Here is a 15,511-nt window from a genome sequence, read left to right as displayed (position 1 = left end):
GAGGCTCAGAGAGCGGACACGTGGCCTCAGATCACTCAGCTATGAGTAGAAGGCACTGCTATTTCCCACGTATCTTATTAAAAGCCCAGAGCAGGCTACTGGCTGTGAATCAGTTTCAGTACTTGGTCCACATAAGCCGCTTTCTGGAGGGGGATATGGAGTAGAGGCAGGCAGGCGCCACCGTGGTTCTGGGTGGTGCCCTGGCAACCCCGGGCTTGCCGTTGATTCAAGCTGGGTGACCTTGGGCAAATTCCCAGTCCTCTCCAAGCCACAGCTTCCTCATCTATAAAATGAGATAATAATAGTAACCTCTGCAGAGGGGTGTTGACAGGTGAAAATGAGATAATTACCCAAATGGGGCTCAGTGCAGTGTCTGTTCACAGTAAGAGCTTGTAACTACAGCTGCTATTATTTTATTATTGTTGTTACCCAGAAGGGGAGATGCTTCTGAAGGAGGACTCTCCAAGGCCTTGAGAGAGGTGGAAAGGCCTGGGGCCAACCCCCGATCCACCCCAGAAAAAGCGCCAGGTTGGGGGATGGGCCTCACCCTCTGTGGTTTCAGAGGAGACTTGATCCTAAGCCTCAGAGGTGCCCATTTGCTAAATGGGAAAAATCATGATGAGCTTCTGGGAGCGGTTAACACAGGCAAAAACTTAGTATGGTTCCTAGCACGTAGTAAGTGTTCAATAAAGGGATGTCTAGAATAGACACTCCCATCTGATCTGCAAGGGCGAAGAAATTAGAGGCTTGAAGGCCTTGAAGGGCAGAAGGCTCCGAGACCTACCCAGGGAGAAGACAGACCCGGGGGAACATCAGCTGAAGAGCACCCATTTCCCAGATGTAGAAATCAAGGTTCCTCACCTGCAGGAGTACATGTGGTTCTTCCTCACACTTCTCCGGAAAAAGCCCTTGCAGCCGTCACAGCTCGAGGCACCGTAGTGTTTGCCCGTGGCCCGGTCCCCGCAGATGGCGCACAGGGCACTGACACCCAGGCTGTTGGGTGCGTTGAGGTTGGCACCCTCTGATGGGGATGTGTCTGCGCCAGAAAAGCAAAGAGTGAGGACGCAGGAGGGGCAGGAAGTCACCTCTCAGAGGCCCTGCTCTCTTGGTGGTTTATATTCAGAAAAGGATGTGAGCCTTGTAGGGATCTTTCCAGGGCTTCAGCCTCAGCTAAACCCAGGTGCTACTGACCCCCCTCAAAGAACTTGGGCAAGTTCCTTGCTGTTTTGGAACTCCCATTTCGCATCCGTAACTTAGGGATAGTTGTGACACTGACTTCGTAGAGTTGTTTAACAAGGGTCTGCTCCTCCCCGTGGTGGCGATCGCTAGCCTCAGCTTTCTCTGGGAAGGAATGAAGAAACTGGCTGTTTCCTAGGATGCGTCCAACAGTTGTGGACCCTGATTAGCTGGGCAGAGGGAGCTATGAGAGGGGCAGATATTCCCCCATCATCTCCAGAACCAAGTCCTGTTTCTCAGAGTGGCCAAGGCTGGGTGAGTCTCAGCTTGGTACTCAGGGGCCTTGCAAATTCTGCAAGGAAACAGGAAGACATACATCAAGGACAGTGGCTCGTTTGCCCTCCTGGGAGGATCACAGCAAGGATCTGGGCACCCCATAGCAAAAGCTACTGCATTGGGACTTCCCTCGTGGTCCAGTGGTTAAGACGATGCACTTCCAGTGCAAGGGGAGTGGGTTTGAGCCCTGGTCAGGGAAGTAAGATTCCCACATACCGTGGGGCAAAAAAAAACAAAACAAAACTGCTGCATCTATGTGAGGAGGGGGATAAGAGGTAGGTGGCTGTGGTCTCGGTGACTAGTGCTGCCTCTTAAGTCGTCTGTGACCTTGGGCAAGTTCCTTTTCCTTGCTTCAGTTTCCCCTGGGCTTCAGTTTCCCTAATTGCAAAAGAGGGCAGATTGACTGGTTCAGTCATTTTCAATTTTATCTTATATTTCCACAGCTGAACCCTCGTTTTTGTAAGCAACTCTTCCACCGAGGATAGACCTCTTAGAGAAGATGACACTGTGAACCATCTCCCCAGAAAAATGCTTGCAGACACATACCACACAAAATCATACACACACACACACACACACACACGTTTTCACCCTGAATCCGATCTTGGGCTCCTAGGGAACATATAGCTAAGCACTGGACAGGGCTATAGTGCTGTGGTTAACAGCATATCTCTCTAGCCCTTCTGCCCAGTTTAAATCCGAGCCTGCCCACTTCTTAGCCATGGGACCTTGGCCACATTAATGTATTTCTCAGTGCCTTCGTTTCCTCACTTGTGAAATGCTGCTGTTGCTGCTGCTAAGTCGCTTCAGTCGTGTCCGACTCTGTGCGACCCCATAGATGGCAGCCCACAAGGCTCCCCCGTAGCTGGGATTCTCCAGGGAGTGGGTTGCCATTGCCTTCTCCGCCTGTGAAATGGGGCACATAATAATCTCTAGGGCTGTTATGAAGGTTCAGTGAATCAATATATGTGAAGTGCTTGGCAGGTAAGAAGCACTTTATCAGTGTTTGTAAAATAAAAACTTTTCTGCAGAAGACGACTCTGGGAGCAGATGATTTCCAGCCTCCGTGCACAAGCGGACACACTGCCACATCTCCTTTCTGTCATGTCCTGGCTGAACATCTCGTCGCCTCCGAGGGTGCCCAGGAGTACGGCCCCCTCCACTTGGTGAATTATTCCTGGAGATGAGGATAATTGTTAAGCTGCATTGGTGCCCTTTCTCCTCCAGCCTTGCCTCCTCCAACCACCGGGAGAGCTGACCCCACAACTCAGGCGGAGACTGGGGGAAGGGCTCACACATCCTGGGCAGGATAGGCTGGGTGCTGCCAAGTAGCTCATCCTACTCCCCAGGGTCAGGTGATGGTGCCCATTCTCCAGGTGAGAATATCAAGGTTCAGAAAGGACAGGACCTGACCAGAGTCATCACACTGCTGCTAAGTAGAGGAGTCGGATTTATGGTCCAGGCATGCAGGCTGGTGCTGATCTGGCCAGTGCTGTCCTGTTGGGGTGTCTGCTGGAGCCTCTGATAAACAAGGACCCCCTGGTCCCTCTGAATCAGGGATGGGAGGTGGGTAGGGAGCTTGGAACCTTCGAGCTACCAACCCAGCACATATGCAAAACATTGCCCCAACTTTCTGGCCCACTTCAAACTCCAGTGGGGAATGTAGACCCTTCTTAAAGATGCTCAGAGTTCCTGACCTGACTCATAGAGGGCGCAGGACCAGTTACCAGTGCTAAGCCCTCAGGTGCCTTATCGCATGGGATCCTCTGGTTAGCCCTGGGAGGCAGGCACTATGATTTATTCCCATTTTACAGATGAGACAACTGAGGCTCAGAGAGGAAAATGGCTTCACAAGTTTACACTGGTAGGAAGGATGGACGCCAGAATTTGAGCCCTGATCTTTCTGGCTCCAGAGCTAGATTTGCCTTGTCTTTAGGACATCCCGTAAGGAGCTTAGCTCCTGCCTCGGGAACACACACTTCCTGGGAGCTGGAGGTGCCCACTGTGAAGGAGTGATGGGGGCAGTCCAGGGCTAGATGGTGGTCAGGTGTCTCACACACTGTCTCTCTGGGGTCACACACACACCGCCGAGGGCAGCAGCTTCTTGTTTACCGTTTCCTACATGTTTTCCCCTCAGCTCCTTCACGTGATCCCTGGACACTCCTGAAAGCCAGCAGGCCTGGAATGACTAAGCCCATTTTGCAGAAGGAGCCAGGAGAGGGGAGGTGACATGCCCAAGGTCACACAGTGAGTGAATGGCAGGGGGAGGCGAGCAAATGGTGAGACTGACCACGGATCATGCCCACTGACCATGGGCAGGGCAAATACCTCTCTCTGGCTGAGCTGAGCTGACTCAAGTGCTACAGAGCTTGGCTAAAGCTGCAGAGCTGTGGAAGGAAGGCAGGTGGGCTGCCCCCCTCCTCTGAGGCTGGCCTGCGACTGATCAGGTCCCCGCGTCCTGGCTTCCAAGCCTCCTCCCTTCCCCTACCTCCTTGTGGAGAACTCCCCCCACCCCTTTAGATGTGCTCTCAGTGATAACGGGAGCGGATGTACAAACCTGGGGAGACACACGGGCAACGCAATCTGGTCTGAGACAAATGGACGTGTTGCTGAGGTGACTCGCGTGTGTGAATGGCAATGGGATATCACATGAGCGCTGGAGAGAGCTGACCCCCCAGGACGGGGATGTGCACACGTACACAAGGACATGGGACAGGATGCCCAAACTGGACGTACGTCCGGGAGACACAGGACACACAAACCAATCCACGTCCAGAGCTCACACGTGCAAACGTCCACGGACACACACTCAGCACTGCTTACTGTATACACACTCATTGCCACTTACGGACATCAGCAAGATAAACACAGATATCCCTAGAGATAACAACAAACACGGACCCACTCAGAGAAGAAATGTGACTAGAAATAGACGCAGAACACGTGCACACACAGACCAGTGAACACAAACATGCACATGGGTTCCTGCAGACATACATTTGCAACAGTCCACCACTTGCCCACGTGTGTACATGGAAATTCGAGCACCCATGCCAACAGGAGGTTACAATCACACACCAGTGTGCTTGTGCATGCGCACCGATGTGCTTGTGTGTGTGTGCACATACACACACACACACACTCAATGAGCGTGCGCATGCACACTGCTGATCCCCATCTTATTAGCAAAACCTCCCTGAGAACTCCGTTTTCTCCCCCAGGAAAGTCCCAAAGACACCCTGAAACATAGTCATGTCTCCATCCACCGTCTCCGGGGACGGGACATAACCTTTCCATCTCTCTGAACCTCAGCCCAAGGGGTTCAAGCAGGGGTCATGATGGGCCCAATGACTGGGGCTGGACGCCGAGAGGACACTCACCATGAAGTCCCCGCTCCTGGTGACACGCTGCACAGTGACAGCTTTGGTCACAGGGACCACAAGGGCCTGGCAGGAACACCCAGGCCCTACTTTTGCTGCAGATTGGCCCTGGCAGACCTCCCCCCTCCCACCACCCCGAAGACTTCTGGTCACTGTACCTGGGCACATCAACTTCACCTGGCAACACCCGTGCCCTCACCTACGGGACCACAGTGCTCGCCTACCACTCTCCCCCAAGCCCCAAACCCAGTGCGGCAGACTCGCTCCAGTACCTGGGTACACCTGCCCCCACCTAGCACACCTGGGCACACCTGCCCCCACCTACCATTGCCCATCGTCAACACCTGCACATTCTCAAACTCCAGGGTGGTGTAGGCTGGGTCCAACGCGGCACTGTAGTCGGCCATGTCCATGTCGACGAGGGTTTTGGAGAGGCGCATCCTCCCTCTCCCCGCCTCGGCCGCCTGCCCTGCCCAGGATGCCCACCCCGAAGGCTCTGGGCCGAGCCCCGGCCTCCGCCCTCCTGCCGCCTCCTCCCAGCTGCCCTCTCTGCCTTCCTGCGTTTCAAACCGTCCTCTGGGAGGGTCTGCCGGGAGTCTGGGCCTAGCCTCTGCGCAGGGGTGGAGGCTCTGCTGGGGAGGGGTGGGGGTTAATGGTTAATCGGCTCCCCCCTCGGTGGACCGGTTGGGCGGGGCCCCAGGGATTTGGCTGTCTGTTGGTTTCTGGTTGACACCAGGGTGTTCTTACAACAGATGGGGGAGGCCCTAACGCCCCAATACCGTGTCACCAGTCCTGTGAGACGACAGACACACGCTGCCTCTTCAGCACTCACTGGACCCTGACTCAGCCACCCTCCGAGTCACTGTCACCCCAAGTCATGCTGATACTGACACGCTCACATGCACCCCCAGACACTGACAGCCCACCTCCAAGACGCCCTAACTCGGGAGCTTCCCAAATCATTGACCTCGACCCTCAGTGCTCTTGCAGAGATAACGCCGCCTCATGGCTCATGAGTCAGAAGCTATGGTCCCAGGCCCCACACACCAGTCTTCTAGATCCTCGTTCTAGGAGGCCCCTTCCGGTTTCCTTCCTTCCCTAGGGGCAGGAAGAGGCCCAGACTCCTGTCTAGGTCCCCTCCCCTGCTCCCCAGGACCCCACTCTGGGCACCACCAGCCCCCACAGCGCCCAGGTGCTCAGGCCCAGACAGACTCTATCACCCCTTCCCTTGTTACCTCCTCCAGCTCCCCCACCTCCACCCTGTGCCTCCCCCACCCCCCAGGAAAGAAGGGAGGCTTATAGCCCCTTAGACCGGATTAACATTCAGGCGCCTACCACCTACTAATCATGACTCTGGGTAAATGATTCTCCTCTCTGAGCCTCAGTTTCCTCTTCTAGAAAAATGCACAACCAACTTCAAAGGGTGGTCCGAGTATTAAATGAGTTGGTGTTAGGCAAACACCAAGCAAGCGTCCATTTCCCTCCACCCCCACCCTCTTGGCCTCCCTTTCGTATCTTCCTTGTCTGTCCCCTCCCTCCAGAGTGGGCTTCGTGGGCAAGCCACCTGAACAGGGCACCCGGGCAAAGGAGCTCCACTCTCAGGCTCCCGTGTTTGGTTTCGTGCTCGGCTATTCTGAACAAGGGGCCTGCATTTTTGTTCGGGACCGGGCCCTGCTAATCTTGTGGCCTTCAATTCACGGCTAACGTTTTTCTTCTCATCCCCTCCAGCCCTCACTGCCCGCTACACAGACAGGGGCAAGAGCTCCCGATCTAGCTGGGCAGATAAGGTCCCGAGGAGAGGGGGAAAGCGCAGGTCTGGGGAGAAGGACCTACGATTCTGGAGGCCTGGGAGCTTGTCCTCCTTTGTTGGCAGGAAGGGCCGGGCAGAGGGATTTGGTAATAAGGGCAAGGGTGGGTGAATTAGTGAAAGAGGGCATTAATGAGTGAGTGGGTGGGTGAATTAATGAAGGAGTGAATTAACCAGTGGGTGAGGGACTTCCCTGGTGGTCCAGTGGTTAAAAATCCACCTTGCAAAGCAGGAGACTCAGGCTCAAGCCCCGCTTAGGGCACTAAAATCCCACATGCTTCGAAGCAACTAAGCCTGCGCCTGAACTACTGAGCCTGAGTGCCACGACTAGAGAGTCCATGCGCCATCACAAAAGATCCTGCTGATGCAACTAAGATGCGATGCAGCTAAATCAATAAATATAAAAAAAAAGAAAGAGTGGGTGAATTACAGACAGGGTATTAATACGTGAATGAGTGAATTGATGAGTGGGTGAATTACTGAAAGACTGAAATGAATCAGTGAGTGAAATGGTGGATGAGTGAGCAAAGGACTGAATGAGTGGAAAGGTGAGTGAATCAATGAATGGGTACATTGGAGGGAGAGGCGGCTTGCGTTTGAGGGGTGTGTAGAAGCATCCTCCTCACATTCTCCCAACTATTAGAAGCCCTTTTTCGGGCTTGTGTAAGCCTTGTTCTCCTCCCTCCATTTTCCCCCTGGAGCTTAGATAATTAGGGTGGGAAGTTGGGGGCAGCAATTGTTCTGGAGAAGAGAGGCTGGATTTGGCGTTAGGAGACCAGATTTATGGCTTCCCTGGTGCCTCAGACGGTAAAGAATCTGCCTGCCATGTGGGATACCTGGGTTCGATCCCTGTGTGGGGAAGATCCTCTGGAGAAGGGAATGGCAACCCACTCCAGTATTCTTGCCTGGAGAATCCCACTGATGGCAGAGCCTGGTGATTTATGGACTAGCTCTGCCACTATTCGGATAACTTTGCTTAGATCATGTCTCTCTAAGGGACTCAACTTTCCCATCTGTAAAGTGGGGTGAAGATGCCGGCTCAGTTGTTTGTTGATAAGTACAAGACCTTGAGGGAGGGAAGGAGGGACAGAGATTCCAAAAGGGCCGAAGGAAAAGACTTCAGCTTCTGCTGGACTCCTCCCATGTTCCTCCGAGGACATCTGAGCCTGGTTCCAAGAGCCTTGGGCAGGAGACCCAACTAAGGGATAAACGTGGAGGAGAAGGTGGGACAGTCCTGGGAGGGACTACCTATGGCTGATTCCGGGTCTTGTCACCCGTCTGACACCTCTGACACAGACCACACACAGCTACTCCTCTCAAAACACTTCACACAGGGCGTCTCATCCAGTCTAAGGCGAGCAGTTTACTATTTCCAAAAGTAGGCTGGGATCGCTGGAATGTCAAAGTTTAATCCGTAATAAAAATAACAAATCTTTGATCTTGATAGGCAGCATCTCAGATTAAATTAAATAAAGTCTATAATCAATAGAGTCGGCCATGCCACATGCAAGAACTCCCAGGTGGGCAGCCTGCACACTGTAAGTTACTTCACACACAGGGCACGGATGCTTTACCAAACACACAACACAGGTGACCCACTGCCTCTGAGGTACATTCCAGAGAACGATGTCACACCCATCCATGTCCCACCAATCACGGCCTACCACATAAGTAAATCCACGCACCCATGAACTGGAATTTGCGTAATCTGTTACATACACGATTCACCCCATCCTTGAAAAGGTGAAAGTGAAAGTCACTCAGTCGTGTCCAAGTCTTTGTGACCCCGTGGACTATACAGCCCATGGAATTCTCCAGGCCAGAATACTGGAGTGGGTAGCCATTCCCTTCTCCAGGAGATCTTCCCAAGCCAGGGATTGAACCCAGGTCTCCCGCATTGCAGGCAGATTCTTTACTAGCTGAGTCACCAGGGAAGCCCAAGAATACTGGAGTGGGTAGCCTATCCCTTCTCCAGTGGATCTCCTCGACCCAGAAATCAATCCAGAGTCTCCTGCATTGCAGGTAGATTCTTTACCAGCTGAGCTACCAGGGAACCCCATCCTTAGCTGATCCCAAACAATATCTTCTAGATACACATCCCTCGTATAAACAAGTGGCCACCTCTAAGATCTACCAAGCCTGTGGTCTTGGGCAAGTCATTATTTCCAAGCCTCAGTTTCTCCTCCTGTAAAATGGGCCAAACTTGAAATTTGTTGTGAAGATGAGATGGGATAACTATAAAGTTCTTAGTCCTTCCCTCACCCCCACCCCATCCCTAAAGGATAAACCGTGGACCTTGAAATCAGAAAGAGCTGGGTCAAAAGTCAGGCACTGCCGCAGCCGTGCCACGCCGAAGATAGAAGCTCTCACGTGCCACCACTAAGACTGGGCACAGCCAAACAAAAACAAAACACTCGGGCACTGCCAACTTCCCAAACTCTGTGACCTCGGGTTCCAGCTTTCTCAACCTTATTTTTGGCACCAGACGGCTTGTACCTTTTCCCTGGGGGATGGTGTGGGCATGAAATGGCCAAGTGTAGGCATACAGGGCAATAGCAGTGACTGCTGGGACTGACTCCTTGACCTTGGCTACAAAGTCAGCTGGAATCGGGACCCCTGCACAGGAGAACTCCAGGGACAGCTGGCCCAGCCCTGAGCTCACCCTGGCCTCTTTGCCATCAACCCTGCAGCCCTTCTTTATCTCAGCACCGCCCCCCGGGGCTGTCAGACCCCAGCTCAACATGTTCCAGATCCCAGGGGAAAACAGGCCTTAGAGCTCACTTAGAGGTCCCGCTCCTTCTTGTCATAGTTGGAGAACCACGAGCCTCAGGAAGGGGAAAGAGGGGCATTTTGAGAGCAGTGCCCTGGGCAGCCAGGGGTTGGGGAGGAGGGGCAGTGGGCAGAGTGCTCAAGCCTATGGTGCGGACAGAAGTTAAGGGAGCTGCCATTCTGGACCACAGCATTTTTTTTTTCAATGACAATTATGTTTCCAGGAAGATGCCACGCTAGGCCCAGTGCTAAGACCCTTCCACTCTTCTGAGCTGATCTGTCCCACGTTGCAGTGGACACAACTGAGGTTCAAAGAGGTGAAGCCTCTTGCTTAAGGCCAACCTGATGTAAGAGGAGGGGCTGTAACTGGAACCCCAGTCTGACTCCAGAGCTTGAGGGCTTCCCCTACTCTTTGCTGCCTCCCAGAAAGAACCTCGGACTTCTGAGCGCTGGTGGTTCCGTCGTCACGTCACTGCTGGAGCACTCAGGGGTCTGAGAAGCCAAGGAGCCTGTCCTGGTGAACGGGCAAGTTCAGAGGCATCCTCCAGACACCGGCTATCCCAGGGCCACCAGGCATCTTCACGTCCCCTGGGTGCTCACGTCCCCACCGTCTCCAGCCTCTCCTCCCCCACCCATCACCCAGGGAGCAGTGCAGGGAACCAGGGACTTATCAAGACAGAGAACAAAAGTCGTGGGGGAAAGAAGCCAAGAGCCATCTCCACTCTGGGGTAGGGCCCTTCAGTTTCGCCCCTTTGAAATTTCAAATTCCAGTTTGTGGACAAAGTCCTAACTTTCTCACAATATAGGTCCCCAAACGCTGACCAAACTCCAGTCTGGGCAGCCAGCAGGGCCCCGTGTGGCCTTCCGGCTTCCTTTGGCAGCTCTCGAGGTCTTGGGGCACCAGCTGGGGTCTGTCAGGTCATCCCTGCAGCCCCAGCCCACCCCACAGGGACGCATGCCTCCCACTTGAGAGGACAGCCCTCTTCCTGGAGCTGGGATCTGTCACTGGCTGGTACCAACAGCAGATACCAGGTAGGCCCCCTCCCTGTTCCGGGCTTCTTTTCTCCCCCTAACACTCCTAAAACCACAGCTCATCCCACTCTCCTTGTCCTGAGTACAGGCCATGTTGGTTTAAGCCAGTCACGGAACTCCAAGACTGGACAGGGTGTCTCAGCCAATCCACCCATTTGGCAGATGGAGAAACTGAGGCCCCCAGGGGAGTGGCAGCCGTCGAACCTGGGACACAGACCCAAGACCCCTCAGTGAGCCCTAAGGATGGAGAACTCATGCTCAAGTTCATGCAGAGGCAGTGGGGTGGGGGGAGCGCAGTCTTAACAAGAAGACCACAAGCCCCATGAGGAGCCCTTTGCTTCACTACAGTCCTCAAGGGCCCTGGCAGTGCCTCCTACGGACTGCAGAGGGTGGGCTGTCTGATCACTCAAGGACTGATGTCCACTTGCTGGGATGCCATGGAAGTATCGGGTGGGCAGAAAAGTTCGTTTGGGTTTTTCTGTCAGATGTTATGGAAAAACCCAAATGAACTTTTTGGTCAACTCAATATTTCCGAGAGGAAGAGGAGGAAGCTGAGGGCTGAAGGCCAGTGGGCTTGGAAGGAAACATTTATGTGGTTAACTGATAACTAAGCCCCATCCTTGGGCCCCTGGAAGCCTCCTTCCTCCTTCTCCTCAGCATGATTAAGACCAACTTACCTGCTCGCTAATCATTGCTGAGCCTGTTGATTTTGCCTTAAAAAATTAACTGGGCATGAGTTTGCGGTTTGCCTCACCCCTAACCCTGCAAAGCAAAAGGCCTGGGTGGGCAGGAGGCCGCTGGGTTATGCAAGAGGCCATCAGCCTCCCCACGCACAGCCAGAGCCACCTCTTGCTCTCCAAAGGGTAGGTTTTGCTCAAGAGTCAACAGTCTGCTTGTTTCCCCTGCTCTGGGTCCTGAGCAAATTTGCTGTGTTACCAAACAGAGATAAAGGCAGCTGAGGCCGAGGGGGTGGGTCGGGTGCGGGGCAGTGCAGGCTCGTGGGGAGAGCTTTCCAAACAGGGATGCGAAGTGGCGGCTTTGAGCTGCAATTCTAGAATCCTGCAGTGTCAGAGCCAGGGGAGCCCTTTGGAGGATGCAGCCTGGGGCCTTTCAGATGGGTTCTGATGTCCTAGGAGCCAAGGGGGTCTATGCCCAGGCCCTACTTCACCCCGTGTCTGCCTCTTACGGACACTGGTCCTTAATATTTCATTTCAAAATAGAGCCAGCTGCTAATAATGAGAATCAGAAAACCACCGGTTCAGCCTCATCTTACAGATGGGGAGATGGAGGCTGAGTGGGGAAGTGACTTGTGCAGGAATAGAAAGTCATCCAGGGTCTCCAGATAGGCTGGGGCAGGCAGGCGCTCTCTCTGGTACTCAGGGATGTATCCTGGATGTTAGCAAACAAAATGGCACTGAAAGGCCCTTCTTTGCTGTTTACCCTCCCTCCCAGGGCTGGTTGTAAGCACAGTGGTGCCTGAGAGCCACTGGGAAGGTCTGAGTCAGGGAGGAAGGGTGGGGATGAGGTTGTCACCTGGCAAGGAGTCCTGTGGGCCCTCTGAGAAGCAGTCATGAGCTGCAAACCAGAGGTTCAAAGTTATAACCCACCCCAGCCGCATCCTCTCTCTGAAGGCATCGGGCCATAGAAAAAGACGCAGAGCCCTGCCCTGACTCTCTTGACCTCTTTGAGTCTCAGTTTTCTCACCTGTAAATTGGGAATAATGGTACCTAACTCATAAGGTTGTCGTGAGGATGAAATGGAGTGGGATCTACACAATGATGACCATGGCCAATGTTTACAAAGTTGTTTTGCAGGCTTTTCACATATTAACAGGCTTCCCAGGTGGCTCTAGTGGTAAAGAAGCTGCCTGCCAATGTAGGAGACGAAGAGACACAGGTTCAGTCCCTGAGTTGGAAAGATCCCCTGAAGGAGGGCATGGCAACCCACTCCAGTATTCTTGTCTGGAGAATCCCATGGACTGAGGAGCATGGCTGGCTGCAGTACATAGGGTCACACTGAGCTGGACATGACCAAAGCAACTTAGCACACATGCTATACTATGCTATGCTAAGTCTCTTCAGTCGTGTCCGACTCTGTGTGACCCCAGAGATGGCAGCACACCAGGCTCCCCCGTCCCTGGGATTCTCCAGGCAAGAACACTGGAGTGGGTTGCCATTTCCTTCTCCAATGCATGAAAGTGAAAAGAGAAAGTGAAGTCGCTCAGTCGTGTCCAACTCCTAGCGACCCCATGGACTGCAGCCCACCAGGCTCCTCCATCCATGGGATTTTCCAGGCAAGAGTACTGGAGTGGGGTGCCATTGCCTTCTCCGTAGCACACATACATGCACACAATAACTCATCAATCCTCATAACCACTCTGCGATGTAAAGCCAAGTCTTTAATCACCATCTTATAGACCCAGGGCACAGAGAGACTGAATCATGTGCCAGAGCTCACACAGCTTCTAAGAAGCTGGGATTCCAACCCAAGTAGTCTGGCTCCAGAGTCTGTGCTCCTAATCTCCAAGCCACCCTGCCCTTCCAGGGCTGGCAGATGATAAATGCTCAATTAAAAGTGGTCAGTGTGATGATAAAATAAGCTCCATTCCAAGGCACATGTGGGCTGTGTGTATGGATTGTGAGGGCTGGAAGGAGGCAGAAAGAAGACCTATCTCTGGGCTGGAGTGGTCAGAGAGGGCTTCCTGGAGGAGGTGGCTCCTAGGCAGAGGAAACATCCAGAATTGGAGAACATGGTGGGTGAGGATGAAAGGGCATGGAAGCCACTCTGGCTGGAAAGCAGGGCATTATGAGAGATGCTGTCTGCAAGGCCCAAGAGGTAGTATAGAGAGTGTGGTCTAGAGAATGGTCAGGAAGGAAGGCAGGATGACTTGGGTCTGTGTGGGAGGGGCCTCCCTACAGGCTGCCTTCTGCCAGGTGGCTTGTGACTTCTGAGCTGCGGCTGTTTCTGTCCTCCTGTGTACGTTCCTCCCTCCCGGGTATGTTCCTGACTTTATCTGCAGAAGTGACTTTGGGAGTTGGATGGGGCCTGCCCAGCTCTTGTTGGGTCTGAAGGGTGCAGGTCCTGGTATTCAGGTGAGGGATGAACTCACATCCCAGGAACCACCCCTGGTCTCCCAAATCCTTGTTCTGAAGGGCTCCGGGGATCTGCCTGGAGGCCACTGAGTTGAAATGTTTGGGACCCTGAGACTTAGGCCACAGTTGCTGTGTACAGTTGCACAGGTTGCCCACTGCACAAAGGTTCTCTGGGTAAGGGAGCAAGTGGAGGTGGAAATCCAACCTTGTTCCACTTAGCAAGCCAACTGCCCGTGGAGATCTGTCTGCCCAGAGTGGGGCACCACTCACTTATTTTCACAAAATATCCATTGTAAGCCCTGTTGAAGTTCTGTCTGCAGCTACTATGTGACCTTGGGCAAGGTCATTCCCCTCCTGGGCCTTGGTTTCCCATTTGAAAAGCTGTCTAGCATAAAGCAGAGATTCAACGCTGATGGTGAATTAGAATCACCTGGAACCTTTAAAAAATACTGATGCCCAGGTCCTGTCATGTCCAGTGATGGAATCTAGGGGTGAGTGGGTGCTGGCTCTGAGTATTTTTTAAAGTCTCCAGGTGATCCTAATATGCAGCCAAGATTGACACCCATCATAGGAGGGCTTAAAATTCTGGAGCTGGAAAAGCCTAGATGTGTATCCAAGTTCTACAACCTCCTGGTTGCAATTGCAATAAGGCTCCATTTCCCCATCTGTCGAATGGGAACATGATAGCTTCCTCATAAAGTCAGAATGCCAATTCAACGAGATGCTGTTCAGACAGTGCTTTGGCACTGTGGTGGGCCTGTAGGGAGCTCCTGATTCTTGGTATTGATGACTATTAATCTGCTATTGAAAAAATGAAATTGGCTTAAAATTCAAGGGCCTTTCGGATTCAGAGACTCAGGGTCAGGTCCTAGATCATGGATCTTCATATTGTCAATAATATGACATTAGCTAAGATGTCATTGAAGTATGAGTGATTGTTCTTACGGTTTGATATTTGCCCCAATCTGCTAACAAAAAAAAAAAGTAAATTTCTTTTTTAATTGGTACTACATTCACATGACTCAAAAATCAAAACAAAATAAAAGGTGCAGGGACTTCTCTGGTGGTCCAGTGGCTAAGACACCTCGCTCCCAAAGCGGAGGACCCAGGTTCGATCCTTATCGGGAGAACTAGACTCCCACATGCCGCAACTAAGATTTGGTGCAGCCAGATAAATAAATAAACTCATAATTTTGTTTAACGGTGCACTTGAGGAAACTTGTGTCCAGCCCTGCCTCCTGTCCACCAGTCCACCTCTCTCTTTCCCAGTAGCTAACATATAAGATCATAAGATATCACCTCCCACCTCTTAAACTGTTCTGCATCTCGCTTTGTTCATTTACGAGTATAACCTGGAGATTCTCCCATCGCAAGTGAGAATGAGCTTTGAGGACGGAAGGGTTGTTGCCCGCTTTCACAGGTGAGGAAACTGAGGCTCACAATGCTGAGTCAAGAGCGTTTGACCTATGGCTCCTTGGCTTCAGAGTCAGTGTTTGCTTTCCTGCCCTAGTGTGGCCTTCCAGGAAGCCTGGCCCAGACAGCTTTGGAGCCAGGCCTAAATCTCTCCAACCCAGGCCTGGCAAGAGGAGTTGGGATGGGGACGGGTTCTCACGGCCCCCCACCTTGTCCAGGTCCTGAAGTCACAGAGGGGCTGGAGCGTGGAACAAAAAATGTCCAAGTCATCCAGATAGTGACCCAGTGTGGGGATGTTCCCTGGATGGGACAGTTAGGGCCTGGTGGCCGTGCCCTCCAGTGGAGTGGAGCCTGCCAGGGACATTCTGGCAGCCTCAGACTGTGCAGGTGGTAGGGGAGGGCAGGAGTCGGGGGGAGGTGGGGAGGGAAGGGAAGCCTGGCTGATGGGACAGGCCCAGGGGAGAGGAGGCTGAGGGGACATCATGCCTGGAGGTCAGGAAGGAGGA

General features: G+C 53.0%; 1 protein-coding gene and 1 long non-coding RNA gene across 4 annotated transcripts in view; one reads left to right on the top strand and one right to left on the bottom strand.

Moving 5' to 3' along the window:
* The window catches only part of HNF4A (hepatocyte nuclear factor 4 alpha), a 66,403-nt gene that overhangs the window by 24,237 nt on the left and 26,655 nt on the right, over positions 1-15,511 (bottom strand). For 2 of the 3 annotated variants that reach the window (XM_019972439.2, XM_019972440.2), the window contains exons 1-2: positions 5,218-5,487; positions 862-1,036 (exon numbers count right to left, since the gene is read on the bottom strand). In XM_019972439.2, the coding sequence (XP_019827998.1) occupies positions 862-1,036; positions 5,218-5,332 (290 nt within the window). In that variant the 5' untranslated portion in view covers positions 5,333-5,487. Of the gene's footprint in view, positions 1-861; positions 1,037-5,217; positions 5,488-15,511 lie in introns of those variants that run through there. The other variant, XM_070801731.1, reaches the window with a different exon arrangement.
* The window catches only part of LOC109567466 (uncharacterized), a 33,839-nt gene continuing 28,223 nt past the window's right edge, over positions 9,896-15,511 (top strand). Inside the window, exon 1 of the long non-coding RNA XR_002182053.2 lies at positions 9,896-10,500. This is a non-coding gene — a long non-coding RNA (uncharacterized lncRNA). The remainder of the gene's footprint in view (positions 10,501-15,511) is intronic.

The sequence above is a fragment of the Bos indicus genome, chromosome 13 (genome assembly GCF_029378745.1).
Source record: "Bos indicus isolate NIAB-ARS_2022 breed Sahiwal x Tharparkar chromosome 13, NIAB-ARS_B.indTharparkar_mat_pri_1.0, whole genome shotgun sequence".
Lineage (NCBI taxonomy): Eukaryota > Metazoa > Chordata > Mammalia > Artiodactyla > Bovidae > Bos > Bos indicus.
Note: the sequence above shows the minus strand (reverse complement) of the source record. Positions and strands in the feature narration are given on the sequence as shown.